A 17011-nucleotide genomic window follows, 5' to 3' on the forward strand; every position below is an offset into this window, starting at 1 on the left:
AATGAAATTTCGTCTTGTTTCATTAGACTTGTCTCGCTTCTCTCAATCGTGACTTTGCTACGTATCGAGCACCTCCATTAACGGATACTCAATGGTATTACAGGCACGTTCTCAGTACTTGGGAATTGGCCATCTGTTTCGACCATTCTCCATCTACCGATGAGTAGCCGAATGCCGCCACGAAAGCGCATTACACGTAAAAGCATATGCCTCTCCTGCCTCTGCTTAAAACGCAGTTTTCCCTGCACATCTTAAGTCATCTCGCGACAAGAACTATCGTTTGCGACCGTCATCCTTCTTTACAAGCTTACGCAGTTTTCTTCGGCATGAGCGCTTAAACGAGGAGACAAGGGTGCGAGGTAAAAGCCGTGCACTCAGGATTATGCGTCTGGCCGCGGCGGCTGGCGAGCGCTTGGCCAAGTAGGGAACGTAATTGCTTGCTAAGCAGCTTATGCTGATCGAAGGCACGCAAAAGAACGCGCGCGTGCCTAAGGGCTGACAACCTTCCTTCGTGCAGGCTTTGAATAACGGCTCAAAATACGCTGCTCCCCGCTCCACCTTTTCTGTCTTCCTGTCCTCACTCTCTTGCTCTTTTCTCTGAACACTGCCCACGCGTTGGCACAGTTCGGTCTCGCTTTTGTGACAGATCTGCATTTTAATTTTATGAATAGTTTGACAAGAGAAAAAAAAAAAACACTACATATCGATTTGCCAAGCTTTCGTGTGTGTCTGTTCATGTGTGTGTTTGTGTCAACACGGATTTTACCAAGCAGGAAATGAAACCACAACCTCCCGTGCTTTGTCATTGTCTCGCTGTTTCCGTTCACGCATAAGAACTAAATAAGCCGGTTAAATTGCTCAAACGGCTTAAAGTCGCGCCCCTGACAGTAAGATCAGTCCCTAAATAATACTAATAGTACCTTGAAAGATATTCATCGAAAAAACAAATGCACTTTTATTGTTTAATTAAGAAAGGCCAAAGCCAAAATGCCAATACTATTGCCAAAACCCAGGGGCTGCTGCATAACGGACTTCCGGTATTGCAGTTATTATTTTCCCGTTGTAATGTCCAGATATGTCCTTAAAATTGTTTTAAATGTCCGCTATTCAAACCTTTCCATGTTACATTCGATTTGTAACAGTGGCTGACAGAGCAATCGGCTAAGGCAACCAACTGCTCCTTACTCAGAAGACATCCACCAATTTTAGGATTGAATTACAGGATCCATTAACATTTCTCACAGTTAGAGTTACGCCACAGACAATATGCAAGAAAGCGCCTGCCGACATCGCAACAAGCATTTTATCTCGGCTTTTGTGGTTCCGCTCGCGTCCCGCTGCGTTCACAAACGCACTATGGTGATTTGTGTGTCGGACGACCTAAAATACGCCGTCATAAAGAACAATAAATTATGAACTCACGTACTAAGTTACAGATCAATAGCGCAATATATATCTCCGTCGTGGCACATTTGGCTCATGTTTACAACCTTTCAGGGAAGAACGCGCCAGAATTACCCCACTGACACACACATGCCGACGGGTATTTCATGCTTACACCTGGACGGAAAAGGTTGTGGTTGACCTTATGCGAAAATGGGAGCGCTAAATTTGTACGGAGAGGAAGCAGAGAACTTGAGCAGGGATGACACTCGTTGCACAATATTGCACATAAGCTATTCCACCAATCAATCAATCTGAAGTAACGGTTTACACGTTGTCGTTATTGTTGCTTAATTAGTACACAGAGATGGGAAGGTAGGCTACCTTAGAGCCGTCTATACACACTTGAGAAGTACAGTAAAACAGTACAAAATAACATCGTCTTTACCCAGCGCCATGACTCGGTGTATAATTGGGCTTTCCCGCTGAGGAGGAAGTCGTTGGTTCGATTTCTGACCTCGGCTGTATTATAATGTAGGCGCAACGCACTAACGCTCGATTGAGAAAAATTATTCACGAAGCATCTCTCACAGAGCACTGTGCACTTTTGGGCCGTATAACCTATATCAATAAATAAATTAATAAATAGATAAATCGGCGCTTGAATAAATTTTTGTGGTTATTCTTCCATGGCTTCTCTGCTCAGTGCTGGACTCGCATGGCTCCTTCCCGACGGGAGTTCTCCACGGTTCATTGGCCGAGATCGGTTCGCACAAGGAGTGCTTCGCTGCGGGAATCGTTGACGAGAGAGGCGACGTCGTTGCGAGGAAATTTTGCTCGCTCTATGTCTTCAACGCCGATCCGCTGCCCCCTTTTCCGGAGATCAGCCAGAAAGAGGTAAGCGAGGCCACGTTATTCCGCTGACGTTTTACACTACTACGGAATATATCGGTATGAAACGACTGGGGGCCCTTTTCACGCGACCAGTTGCCGCTAGGATTGCCGTGGCGCTAATACTCCAGTTGCTTACCTTCCAAGCAAGAGCAGCGACGTCAAATGCACGGCGCCGCTAACAGAGCCGAGTTATATTGAAAATTTCCTGCCAACTTGGCGCTTTCACTGCAAACGGTGAGAGCGAACACAACCGTGTTTCACTATGCGCAACATTCGGCACCCTTACTGGTGGTCATCCAACACCTTGACCATTTGAAAGGCTTATCGACATGCTATACGTGAATTACAAATCCGTGCGTCTTTTAGTCTGTGCATGGACATGGTACCGACAGCTTTGCTCAAACCCTTCCCATTTGGCTTATGCCGTCGTCACACGGACACTTTCGACCGCGACCGAGCCCTATTCGGATCATAATTTTCAACCAAGATTGGCTCTTTTGCGCAAGCTGCGGGAGGGAGAAAATCACGGTGGGGAATTTTGATTCGAATCCGACTCAATTGCGATCGAAATTGGCCGTGTGACAACGCCATTATACAACTGCGTAGCTGCAGTATTTCTGGAAAGCTTCAGAAGTTGTCTTGCACAGCAAATTAGTTCAACGTAAAGCAAATTGCATTTGGATGTGTAGCTTTTCTAACGAGAAATTTATTCGTATAGTGGTGTGCCAGTTTGTGCTATAACCAACTCTTGTTTCCTTCACTTTGCAGCAAAAAAATGCTAAGCTGTTCGCCTTCCAGCAGTCGGCGTTGAAGATAGGCGCCTGCATCCCATCATCGTGCAACGACGACGATTTCACGACCATATTGAACGAAGGTGGCTGACTGCTCAATATTTCTCCCAAAAACGGACTCCCGGAGGCCGCCTTATTGAAAAGATTTTCGCGCGAACAGGCACTACTGTCAGGTCAAACCTTATATTTGACTCTTAGATGTGCACTGCAAATGACTCGCAGACGAACACAAAAACTATGTCTGTTATTTCTTAAAACTCGAGATCTTCGGAAATGTCCATGACGCACGTGGCATTAAAAATATAATAAAAGCTGTTTGCTCAAATACCGCCTTACATTTGGAACTCCTGGTTTATTGATATATAATTCATGAGATCAAAATTTTTGGAACTTTTCACTTGCCGGATTTTTAACACCTTTGATTATTAAATAAACAGACGGGCGAAAATGACACACGCACACACATGCATGCCCACACACACAGGCACAATACGAGCATTTAATGTCGATGCACTTGTATCGATTACAAATGAAGTGCACTCGTTAGGACACTTGGTACAAAGGGCCCATAGATGTATACAGCTGAAGAAGACAAAGAATTTGAATAGGATGGCGGAATATAAAAACAAGAATCAAACAGTAATGTAGAAATGCGTTAAACGCTTGTCCAGTGAAGGCAAAAATGGATAACTGAGGACAAGCCGTACATGTTGGAAATACGTATAGAACCAAAAATAAAGTATCAAATTAGCAGGCAAACCACAACCAGGACATCTAAAAAAAGAAATAAATAAGATATAGGTGTACATAATAACACAAATTGCCACTGTTACTTTAAAAACATATTATAGCAACTGTTGCAATGGCGGGAAATGCTCCAGAGATGTGCTGTCACTGTGTTCACGTATGTGTTCCTTAAGGCATCATCCTGTCTGCCATATACAAACATGACCATAAGTGTTCTGGCGTTTGTTTTCAATTCGTACTTGTCATTGAGTCATTTTCAGTGCATACATAAGCAGCCAGCCCCTGACCATCGTTCCACCGAATTTCAAGGATGGCCGTTTTATTAACAGGGAAAAGTGCGGAACGAAATATAGTGAATCTTGTAGGCAGGCGCTAAGACGTTACAAATATTTTATTAAAATACACATCATCGTACACTCTTAAAACTGCTGGCACAAATTTGGTATGGCGCTAAGCACGAGTATTCAAAAAGCGGCACAGCTACACAAATAATTGGGCGTAATATTAACTAAATAACACATTGCGGCGGTATAACAACTACAGAGATGTCAAACAAAAGGAAGAGAAACAGTGGCTGCGGTATTCAGAAGATGAGTAAGCAATCGGAGAACTATTTAGCAAAGAACACTAATCACGCCGTTCAGCAGTGCTAAGGACGATGTGTTCACGCATTGCAACCTTTTCCTGAACGGCATACGCCGCGTAGATTTTTCTGGTGAGCCCCCTGCATGTTCTTCCTTTTTCGCTTCTTTAATTTAATTCGATATCATGAAACAAGAAGTGCACATCCGCACATGTTGCGTACAGCGTGATGCCTTCGTGCCACGGCCTGTGTTTCAAATTTAAACAATAATACGGATGTCACGTTTTTTTTTTAGACTAACAAGAATTTTTTAATAATTAACTGTGGCAGAAAGCACAATTATAATCGTTTAAGTGAATTCCTCAGGCACGCATTACTTTCACAAAAATTCGAATAGCCAACTGACTGATCAACAAAATTGTTCTAATTAATATTTTAACTAATTACATTATGGTGCACCTTTCAATTTACGAATTGTAGCCGGTGAGTTTGGAAGGCATATCCGTTTGGAACAAAACCCAAATGATGACACCAGTTTCGACAAATGCGCCTTCATACTTGCGTTAAAAATGCGCTTGTTCCCTTTACTTTTGTTTAGGAAACATTGCGATACGTGAATTGCAATGAGCGCCGCGAAGTAATTAGTTCAAACTCGGTGAAATTTTCTTGCTTCTCGATAATGAATTTTGGGTCCTTGCGGAAGGAATGTCCACCTCTTCTTCGAGATTTCTAGGTCAAGAAATAGAATTGTGGTATGTGCCAAACACCGCCTTTCTATATAAAGAAATATATATATATATATATACATATATATATATATATATATATATATATATATATATATATATATATATATATATATATATATATATATATATATATATATATATATATATATATATATATATATATATATATATATATATATATATATATATATATCAGTATAGCCAAGCCACACGAATTGGTTTTTTCTTCAAAGCTACAAACTTATCCGCCGAATAGCCGTTTACCTATAGCTCTATTACCGGAAATTTCTTTCAGGTGTCCGTGTCAGTTGCAATTATTCAGATCCCAGCTCAAAGAAACCCAGTGAATTCGAGGAGCATGCTGCCACAATAAAAAGAAAATCGAGAATGAATTTCCAAAAAACAAACGATAGTGTTGTAGAAATCCACCAGAAACACGCATAAACCTATGTGGTGTCTAGGGATTACCGTTGCTTGTAGCACTCCTCTAATTTTCTAGTTTTCTTGGAAGAAAAATGGAAAGAAAAATGCAAGAGAAGGAGAGCTTGGAAGGCGAGAGAATATCAAAGCAATCGCATTTATTATTTCTATTTTTCTGAAACTTTCTTTCCAATCTTGCTCCGCTGTCCCAATAAATATGAGGCAAGCGCGAACAAGGCCGCGGCAAAGCGAGATGACATTTCTTGGTGCGCTTCAGCTGAGCAACTTTCCTCTGCGACGTTCGCAGCCCTGTCGGAGTGGAAGCTGTCCAGCTTCGTTTCCGCCTGCGACTACAATGTTCCGCCCGACGAGCCGTCCATCTTTGTCATGTAAGTGACTCGCCTCGACGCCCGCTCGCCATGCACACGAAAAGCGAACGCATCCATTGAGACGCCTGCTCTGTCATCCTGCAGTGCAGCAGACCCGGGGGGAAAACAGCAAGGGCTCGCATTCGTCCCCGCGGGACGTGTCCTCCGGGATAAACACATTTGAGACGATATTTGCTGGTTGACGTTACGTTTGGTCAAGTGGCACATAAAACAAGAAAGAAAGAAAACGTGATCTGCGCGAAAATGTGATCGAGATTAAAAGCGCATAAGACTAGGAAGCGTTGCTAACAACATTCATACGAAAGACAATACAGATCGGCATAAAATTTTATGCTGACGCGCGCGACAAATACGCGTACAAAAAAAGAAGAAAACAGGGGCGTTAGCGATAGTCTACGCCTGCGCATTGTTAGGGTAAGTTATATCAGCGTCTTCTGCTAACGTCCACGAAAAATGTCTGATTCACAAAAAAATCTGCCACTTGTTTGAGCAAGACCTTTAAGTACTTCTCAAACATTGTGCAATAGAGATTGCTGCTTCGCCGGCATGCGGACATCAGGAGCTTACAATAGTTCCTCATATTGACTGAATTGGCTTCAAATTATTGACTTTGCCGTATATGTTTGAAATTGTCGTGACGAAGCCGGTAAGCGTGCAGGGAGTGTCTGTTTAGCAACAGTGCAGAGATTAGCGTCAGTTTCAAGTTTTTTTGTTCCTGAAATCTGTCACGACAGAAGAGTGCGAAAATGCAGCAGAAAGGCAGATAGATTAACCTGAAGAACAGTCCGTTGGATACGCCGCACTGTGGGAAAAAGAAAGGGTATAGAATCAATAAAAATCTGTGTTCTACATGGCAAAAAAGAGAACCTAGAGACAAAATTTGTTCAATTACAAAAGAGAGATCTCAGCCAATGTCAGTATCAATTTATTATCTAATTGAAGTTAATTAAGAAAACATAGTGGAAAATTTCAGCAAAGTCCTCGCTGCCACTGTATCGAATAATGCGTCATTGCTGAAATAACGTCTTAATTAAAACTTATACTACCTTTTCTAAAAGCATTGCTTAATTTTTCTCTGAAGTACTTGGTGTAGAAGCTTGATAATGCAAGTGAAATAACATTTACTCAACGTGTTTAACCACACTCATTATCTTTATGGCTATTAGTAGTATTGTATATTTTGTACCTTTCAGGATGTTCGCGGGTTAGCTTGCGGCCTCACCGCGACCTCTTGTTCAGCATCACAAGGACCACCGAGCCAGCAAAAAATGTGCCCTAGAGGTGTGCAAACCTAATAAACATAAGACCGTAGAGAATCGAGAGAGAGAGAGAGAGAGCAAATGATAAAGGAAAGGTAGGGAGCTTAACCAGGACTGAGCCCGGTTGGCTACCCTACACTGGGGAAAGGGAAAAGGGGACGGAAAGATTAAAAGAAGAGAAAGAACTGCAAAGAGTAATAAGCTACTGGGAATGTACACGGAAACTTAGTACTGATACCATAAGAATTACTGGTATTTTGCGTGTGAGCATAAATGAAAGCTCAACTGAACTTCTGCTCTGGTGCGGTAGCTGTGTGAGGGCTCTGTTCGTGAGCGTGATTATTTTTGATCTGTTTGAACCAAGTGGCGTTTCAACTAGGGCAAATCAGAAAGTCTTTGGCCCCATTTTTTTTAGCCAAATTGCAGGTGTAAATGCGAAGTAAACATATCCGTTCCTAGCGGTAGTCCTTTCTTGGGGCGGCCCGGTCTTATCTGTGGATAGCTCCGCGGCACGGCGCTGCTGTAAATTGTTGAAGATCGCGGTTGTGAGTTGAGTTGAGTTGAGTTGAGTTGTTGTAGGCTACTGGTGGGATTAGCCTTGCAGTTGCTGCCGGCAATTGCTCCACCGTAGCGACACTTAAAATAAATAAATCACATAATCAGACACAGACGTCCCAATCACAAATGGTCACTCCTCAGTTCACCATGTGGAAGCCAAATCCGTGTCCTCTAGGTAATTTAACAGAAGGCGAGAGACCTCCTTCCTACACAATGGGTTCCCGCGCGGGAAAACAATGTCCTGAAGAGAGCTGTGAGGAAGTCCTGTGTTCTTGAGGGACCCGAATAACACCCTCCTTTCCGCGTTATACACAATACAGCACATTAGGTAATGTTCTATGTCACCGCACACACCACACGTTGAACATAATGGTGATAACGCCAGGCCAGTCTTATACTTCCACGCAGGGGTACGAGCAGAGCCCGTGCGAATGCGGAGCAGTAAGGTGGCTTGGTTTCTTTTGAGACCCTTGATCACACATGGCTTGTGAGGTGGGCTCCACAAAGAACTGAAATGGCACGACACCGCTTCTCTGAAGAGTCTCTTGTCTTCTTGAGGCACTTTTCTCAAAGGATTCCCAGACAGCGCTCTATGGGCGAGGCTGTCCGCCATCTCGTTGCCTATGATACCTATGTGTGATGGCACCCATTGGAATCGTATGGAGAAGCCCTTGACACGGAGATTTTGCACCGAACGTAGGGAGCTTAGAGATAAGGCATCAGTAGGGAACCCGTGCTCTAACCTTTGAATGGCGGATTTCGAATCTGTAAGAATGACAACAGGTTGAGGCGTACAAAACCGTAGCTTTTTGAGAGCTGCCTCAATGGCAACGCTTTCTGCCGTTGTGGAGGACACGACTGCAGTAAAGCGAACGGACCAATCATACTTCAAAGAGGGAATGTGAAAAGCAGCTGCACTAGATCCTCTGACCTTGTCCACAGAGCCATCAGTAAAAATTTGAAGATGACGTGCATATTCAGTTTCAAGATGTTCCAGTACGAGCGAACGCGTTGCCGCCAAAGGAGAACTCCGCTTAGCACGAACGTGAGGAACTGCCAACGAACAATCGAGGCTCGCAAAAGACCAAGGTGGTTTCAACCTCTTAGTTCGACCTCTAGCGTCAAGACCAAGGCAACCAAGAGTATTAAGGGCCAAGTACGCTCGGGACTCGGATCTCTTTCGAAGGCGCTGTAGAAGGGTTCGGCCGGGTGCCGTCTGTTTGAGGAGGCCAATTCGCAACAATAACCTTTGTGAAGCGCTTCACACGTCCACGGCGCAAGAGCAGGGAAGCATGTTCCGTTTTCTATGAAGCAAGGGACGGACACTAATCGAAATTCACAGAAAGGAAGGAAGGAAGGAAGGAAAAAGTGGACAAGGAATCGCAGGGATGTTAACAAGTTTGACTCAACCGGTTTGCTACCCTACACATGGGAGCGGGATGAGGGGGGGGGGCGAAAGATGGGGAGGAACAGAGAGAGAGAGAGAGCACATAGCACAGCACACACATCGTCAGTTACAGTCCGTCACTATTGCGTGGTACGTGACATCACTGTCACAGCCGCTTGTCCAAGCCCGTCTCTTTCAGAAACCGAAGTAGTCCCTTCGTCGCCTTCAGCTGCGAAGTCTCCTGTCGGCGACATGTGACAATCGTTTCAATTGATAATGGTCTATTGTAACGATGCGCTAGAACGGACGCCAGGGACTGTCTCTGAACATTATCTTCAGGACAGTCGCACAGAATGTGTTCTAGCGTTCCTCGCAGAGACAGGCATTGCAGAGAGCATTGTCGGCCATTCCAATGCGAAACGAGTAATATTTCATGATTGCCACCCCTACCCATAAGCGATAAAGCAGAGTGGCCTCTCTTTGGCGGAGTCCAGTTGGCACACAGAGATGCATCAAAGAGGGCAGGTGGTATTGATGAGTGCTCAGGTTGGTCTGGCTGCTTGGTGTGCACCATAGAGAGAGCGTGATCTCCTGTGCAAGCACTCGAAGTCTGCTGGTTGCGTCGGAAATTCACAGGGATATGCATCCAACGTATGGGAAAAGGTGTCTCGCTTTGAGAAGTGTGAGGTGGTGGTGTTGTGAGTCCGCAAAAGGCCGTGAAGACTTGCGTGACAATGAGCGTTGGGGGGAGGCCGCGTGCGTCGCTGACTGACAACAAAATTTCCCGCGAGGATGAACTGGTAAAAGCGGGTCGGCGTTAATGCCGACAGTTATTGTTCCACACTGTCACGTCTGCCGGCTGTCACCAGGCGAAAACGCCGAGGGAATCTCGATGTGGACAACACGGTTATCCTCCACGACAATGCAAGGCGACATGTGGCAATCAGAACCGCCGACAAGCTCCGGTCATTTCACTGGGAGAATCTGGACCACCCACAATACAGTCCGGACCTCGTCCCTAGTGATTTGGACGTTTTAGGTCCGCTGAAGAAGTTCCTGGCAGGACAGCGATGCACGTGTAACGATGAAGCCAAGACAGCAGTCCGACAGTGCTTCCACAGTCAGCCGGACGAACTCAGATTTAGCGCTGCGATGGGACAAATGTCCGAACCGGTGTGAGGAATATGTGGAAAAATAGTGTAATGTACGCAGAATAGTACGTTATATTTGCAACTACCTGTATGCACCTTATTTTGGTTAACAAAATTATAGAGGCAAGGACCTTCTGATTTGCCCTCGTATATCGCTATAATGGTCTATTCTGTGCTGAATGTCTTTCTATTAATGACACATCCAAGCGAACGAGTTACCTGTGCGTGTAAGACGCACTGTAATTTTTGGGGTCGGGCATGAAATAGATGGTAGCTGACCCATGCCGTCGTCCAACTTATCCACGCTGAGGACGTTGTTGAAGGGAGAGAATTGTTTTCATCGAGAACGAGGAATATGGGTTTATTTACAGTATTTACATGAGAACGTTACAGTTCATCAGGCTAACATGACTGAAAGAGAAATGCACCCTAAGGAGCCGCCAATGGCTCCTTAAATGTTGTATGTCCTCCCTAGATCCCTAGGTGAGGGAAAACGGCCGTTCAACCTGCTACCAATTCGGAGCCTTGAAAGTCATCGTAGCCGCCTTGCCTTTGTACACACTCACTTCCGCACAGGTTTCACTGACCACACCAAGTTGAGGGGGTTTTCGCGGACACGGGTCTTGCCCCGAGCAGGCGCCTCTTCATCCCAGTGTTGACTCCGCAGACAATGACCGCCATGTCTGACCATGACTTCTAAGCCCTTTGAGACGGCCGCACGACATCTTCTCCCAGGATTTCCCCCACTTCTAACAAGCCGTGACGGTGACGGCGAATCCACTAACAATACTTGGTCCGCCGACCGCGTTTAGTCATAGCGGCGCCGAAGGGGTGCTGACGCGGCACATCATCGCCCCTGGAATACGAGTCGCCGCCGCAAGTGGGGAAGGGTTTCACGGTCGCTTCTCGAAAGCTCGCCAGCTCCGCAGCTGGCTGGGAAATTTTTGTAGGCCGGTGCCCTTGCAGGCGGTTCGTAACAGCACCTACACCTCCCTAAATGTTTTCGGCGCTTGTTACATAGTATAACAAAGAAAGCACGACCCACCCACCTCACACACACACACACACACACACACACACACACACACACACACACACACACACACACACACACACACACACACACACACACACACACACACACACACACACACACATGCGAAGAAGAAATAGGAGTAGCGTCGGCGGAATTATGCATAACATCCTGCAACAAAGTTTTGCAATATTTTGACAAGTTGCAATCAAGACACAGGATGAACCACTTATTCGTTAACATGCTGGCGCAATTCAAGGGGGCGGAAAGAAAACGAAAGAGCCGTGCACCGTACTTTAGTTGCACGTTCTTTCTGACTTTATAATAGTTTCTAATTCTAAATTTCCAACTAATCGTCAGCAATTGACCGTTTTGAACAATTTTACATCCCTCCTCACTTACGTAACTGCCGGCGTACCGCAGGGCAGCGTATTATGACCTTTGATTTTTCTAATTTACATCAACGAGCTACCAAACAACATCTCCTCTTGCAAGCGAATTTTTGTCGATAACTGTATAATACACCAACGAATTACCAGCTTTGAGGACCACCTTATTCTTCAAGGTGGCCTTCGTTGCATTAACGACAGGTGCAACACCTGGCAAATGACACTTAATTCATCTAAATGCAAAGTAATGACTTTCAAACGCAGACACCTTAAATCGAGTTTTTCTTAATATATAATTACGGATCCAGCTTAGGAAGCTTCACTGTACAAATATCTAGGCGTGAATCTCGCATCAGATCTTTCTTGGGCCTCTCATATAACAACCATATGCGCTAATGCTTCAAGACGACTAGGGTAAATTCTTCGCAACCTACGTAAATTCCCGTCTAACATCCGGAAATTAGCCTTCCTGACTTTCGTCCGTCCGCAGCTCGAGTTCGCATCACCGATATGATCTCCTTATCATGAATATTTAATCTGCATGTCAGAAGCCATACAAAACCGAGCTAATCAATTCCATTTCGCGCAATAACGATAGGCAGTCAAACGTAACTCGAATCAAACTTGATCTTTCACTTCCTGCACTAAGTAGTCGTCGTGACGTGGCATTGCTGTCCTTGTTCCACAAGTATGTTCATCAATTGAAGTCATCGTCCTTGCTTCTGGAACGTACAAGTTGTATATCACGATGACTGAATAACGAGTTAAGTTTAAATCGCATCTACGGAAGCACGGATGCATTTAATCTGTTAGCTTTGCCACGAGCCATCCGTTTACGGTATTCTATTCTCGATAGAACTGTCACGCAAACGGACAGAGATAAATTTAGGCAACTCCTGAACATGCAGTTTCTGTCCTAAAAATGTGTCATACTCTGTATACTGGGTGTAGCGACAAGCAGATATTTTTCCTCTTTCATGTTTTAAACTACACATTTTTATTATGTGCGCGAGCAATGTGTTTGGTAAAGTTTATGAGACGTTTTGTACGTTATCCCAAAATGTAATTTCTGTTTATCCGAGTATTGTTAGTATTGATTTTGTATCTCCTTTTGATGCTTTAAACTACGCTTGTTTTACCCGATGTATGATTATGTGTGCGAGCAATGTGCGTTATCAAATTTATCCAATGTTTGTTTACTACCGTAGTTATGCATTTGTGACCCTGTCTTGCAGTGATTATTTCCCCTCATCTTGGCGGTATTCTCGTGTGCAACTTTCATGCAGCAATGCCCCCCTTACTCAATGCTCCTCGTGGGGCCTGTAAAATATCGCGAAAAAAGTACATAGATAAAGAACCCTGCATTGTGCAAATTACTCATTTGCCCTTCGCCATGGCACCTCTGGTATCAGCTGCTATGGGTCATCAAACCCAATAATTTATTTATCTTTACTGTTTTACGCGCTCAACACTGCTAAGACGCAAATTGATGGATTCACTGGACATATCAACCCGTCAACGAACAAGGTGCATCAGGTATGCACATTTTACTTCTTGCATCAGTTTTATCCTGGCAGCGTTCGTGACCGCGGTGGTGCTGGCGACTGCTCTGGATGTGATCAATCGACAAGATCTCATCCTCGTCGACCAAGCGCAAGCAGACGCAAATGCTGGTAAGGGCAATCCACAACAAGTTCCGCGCAGGCAAAATACCAGCACTTAAAATGACGGGCCTCGCCCAGAAGCGAACATATTTAAAACGAGGCCAAAGAAACGTTCCTGTCGAGTTCCCTGACCTTCAGCTTAAGAGGCGTCTACCATATTCATTCTTTGGCACGGGCCACAAAATGTGTTTTCTTGTTCTTGTTTATGCTTGTCATTCTCCTTCTTCTATTCGCCTTTATTTATAGCTAAAAGTTCATGTCTCTTTGCTAACGACGTGTTCTAAGCAGATCTAAGACGCTACCCTTTCCTTTCATTCTTGCGTGTCAAGGACCGTGTCATCTTGTAGAGTTCTTTCTCTTTCTTTTAACTAGCAATCAGAAGTCGAAGGCACCCCGCAGTGCTATCTTACCTCACAGTGTTACGCAAAGTAGGTCTGAGCAAATTTAAACATTGTGGCAGGCAGAACAGTGTCGCTCGTACATTTATCAAGCCGAAAAGTTGCAAAACTTTGTCACTGGGCTGACTGATTCGCTTCTCCATCCCTTTTTCTAACCCCCCCCCCCCCCCCCACCCCGCGCACACGTAAAAAAACACACGACGCGGTCTTCCATGCTTTGGCAGCAGGGAGCCGCATTCTGGCGCGATTCCAGACACTGTCCTTGCTTCGGACAGCGCGTTCCACGTTCCGCATGGAAGGCGGCGCTGGCGGCAAAGGGGAAAGACTCGACATCTTCAACGGTCTACGCGTCATCGGCCTGGTCTGGGTGATCACCATTCACACGCACATCTACATGGACGAAGCGCTCATGGGTGAGACAAGAAACAAATGCGCTTTCGTTGGTACCGCGCATAATGTCGAGTGCACCAAAATATTTTCTAAAAATAAATGAACAGTAGACATCATCCACAACAAATTCTTTCTTTGAAAACATGTTGAGGCTGGACGATTTAGGCTGCAGGCATATAGAAATGTGGTGGAACGAAGCTGATCAAAGGAAGGTCAATGTCATATGAAGAGGTACACTTCGCAAGATTGTCCTGGCTAGTTAGTTTAGTTATTTAGTTAGGTGAAGTAAAGTGACTTTCATCACATTTCATGATGCTGCAAGCATGAAAGCGGGCTCAAAGATTGAGCAACGACATGTCATTATCTAACTGACACCACTGCTGTAAGAGTCTGAGGAGGACAAGGCCACCTTTCCGAGCTGTATTCGACATTGCTATAGTTTCAGAATTCTTTGCAGCGTAGGGCGCATCAAGCGAATAAAACTGCACAACAATCGGCCATTTGGTAAAAAGGGACTCATATAGAACTCAGAGAGAGTCATCTTTCATAACGAACAACATGCATCATTCCTACTTGGTATGATAGTGAGCCGGTTGCTAGAAGGCATGGACAACATTACGGAGGGCAGTAGACGCTTTTGCGAATTATATCTTTATTACATGACTACAAATATATCGAACCTTGAAGTGGCGCCCACTATTTTACGCGCACACAAATACATAAAACATTACAGGTAAGCATGATGTGACCAACACGAACACTGGGTGAGGGCACAGAGACATACAGTAAGAGACACGTCGCTCCAACGTATTTCCGTCATTGTCACATCTATTTGCATAGTAAAAACACGACCAGCTTATCTGGCCCTACAGTTGCTAACCATTTCTAACCTAACCTTATGTTATGCCCTTCACAATATGCAACTCTCCCAGGAACTAATTGAACTTCGCACATATCTCTTCAACTACAGAAAATTTATTTGCGCAAAGGCAGACGGAAAGCAGACAGGCTTGCTTGGGGAAAGTTGCTCTGACCTGCAAGGCCGCGCTAAGTGATTGCCGAATGATGGCAAGAAATGACGACCATGAAGGGAAGGAAGTTCGTCCATAAATGCACCCAGCCGTGCGGAATTCTTAAAGCTGACTGTTTAACAACAGAAGTCAGATACGTGTAACATAATTAACATACACATAAGATACGTGTAATGGAAATGATAGTGTAACAATAATTTTCAGCTGTGTTGTCACTTTTAACAGTTAAAATAGCGATAACAGCAGACTGTGAAACAAAGAGAAGACATCCTGATTAGTGATTCACGTCCCTGTATTAAAGCGAACATTTCTTGGCGCACACCTGGCCTCCCCTCCGCCCCCCCAACTCCCGGACAGTGGCTTCTGCTGCTGTCTTGCACAATAGCTCACACTCTAAAAAAATAATAATCACGTGCCCGATGGTGGGCTCGAACCTGGTCCCCCAGCACAGCAGCCCTAACTGTTAAGCCACAATCGCACGTATACTTCCGTCATCCAACGCCAAAATACTCTTTGATATTATCAAAGTGTGTGTCAGATTGCGTAGCGGGTGTACAAGAGCACAAGCGTGCGCCAGTTTCCTCTACGTCAAAGACGCAGCAATGAAGTGGTGGAGCTGGAACAGTCTTTATTTTAAAAATCGCATACTGGCCTCTGGACCTATAGGTCGGTCTCACTTCTCCGATATCAGGGAACCCAGAAAAGAATCCATGATGAGGAGAGGAGTTAATGGGCAAACTTATAAAGCGCTTCACGAGTGCTTTGCTTCACGTAGATTCCTAGATCTGCGTTGGATCTGCATAACTTTTCCCTTTGTTTATTGCAGACAATAACGACGAAGTATACGAAATGTCAAGAACATTGGCGCGGCAATTCATTGTTAACGCTACTATGAGCGTTGCAATTTTCACGACAATCAGGTAAGTCAAAGCAAATGGTATACTTTTTTCTGTTGAAACTTCGTCTTACCTTCGTCTAGCAGACGATCATTCATCATCATCGTTTTCCTCCGCACGAGCTCCGCTCACTCGAGGACATGAGGCCATTTTTTATTTCGCTGTTCCATTAAAAAAAAAAAAGAACATGCGCAGCTTGCTCAAGTGGTGCAGGACTGGAGTCAACAGCGGAGATCGTGATCACCAAGCGTTTACGTGGTTTACCTAAGTTGTTTGTAGATTTTGCGAGGTTACGCTAGGTTTTACTAAGTTGTTCGTAGGCCTGGATAAGTCGTTTCTAGGTTTTGCGCGGTTATGGTAGGATAGGAGGGGGGGGGGGAGGCTAAGTTGTTTCTAGGTTTCGCGAGGTCATGCTAGGTTTTGCTAAGTTGACCCGGCAGGCTTGACGCTGGAAGTTTTCAAGTTAATTAAGACAACATGGTAGCCAGCGGACCATGAGGTCCACCACATTTACTTTTAACTTTTTTTCTCACTTTGAACTCCGTCTTAGCGGCAAGGCTTGATCAGACTATGTTGTCTAGAAGAAGCCGGCAAAAGTGTAGTTTGTGTTCTGGGTGAGAGTTCGTATAGTTGGGTGTTTGAAACGTTAGAACTTTAGTACACTGAACTCACTGTCTTTGACAAGGATGTTGAAGCTAATAAGACCTAACAATAATGGTTACATGCTGTTTCCGGCACTTTTTCTCCAGTTTAACTTACATTTGCTTGCAGAAATCATCTGATGTGTGCCTATTTCTTTATCACTTATGAATTTATAGTTATTTAGTCCACAAAATTAACTTTTAATTCCGCGTATTTGAGAAATCTTGCAGTTGTTGAGGAACGGTGATGCGCTTTTC

At 44.6% G+C, this 17011-nt stretch overlaps 2 protein-coding genes across 7 annotated transcripts in view; one reads left to right on the forward strand and one right to left on the reverse strand.

Moving 5' to 3' along the window:
- The window catches only part of Dgk (diacyl glycerol kinase 1), a 650907-nt gene that overhangs the window by 257239 nt on the left and 376657 nt on the right, over window positions 1-17011 (reverse strand). The window lies entirely within an intron of this gene.
- LOC142582265 (nose resistant to fluoxetine protein 6-like) overlaps window positions 1-17011 on the forward strand; it is a 63763-nt gene that overhangs the window by 28779 nt on the left and 17973 nt on the right. The window contains exons 3-8 of one of the 2 annotated variants that reach the window (XM_075691750.1): window positions 2090-2280; window positions 3046-3151; window positions 5875-5956; window positions 13297-13406; window positions 14023-14208; window positions 16043-16136. In XM_075691750.1, the coding sequence (XP_075547865.1) occupies window positions 2090-2280; window positions 3046-3151; window positions 5875-5956; window positions 13297-13406; window positions 14023-14208; window positions 16043-16136 (769 nt within the window). Of the gene's footprint in view, window positions 1-2089; window positions 2281-3045; window positions 3152-5874; window positions 5957-13296; window positions 13407-14019; window positions 14209-16042; window positions 16137-17011 lie in introns of both variants that reach the window. The other variant, XM_075691749.1, reaches the window with a different exon arrangement.

Source organism: Dermacentor variabilis, chromosome 5, assembly GCF_050947875.1.
Source record: "Dermacentor variabilis isolate Ectoservices chromosome 5, ASM5094787v1, whole genome shotgun sequence".
NCBI classification, from domain to species: Eukaryota; Metazoa; Arthropoda; class Arachnida; order Ixodida; family Ixodidae; genus Dermacentor; species Dermacentor variabilis.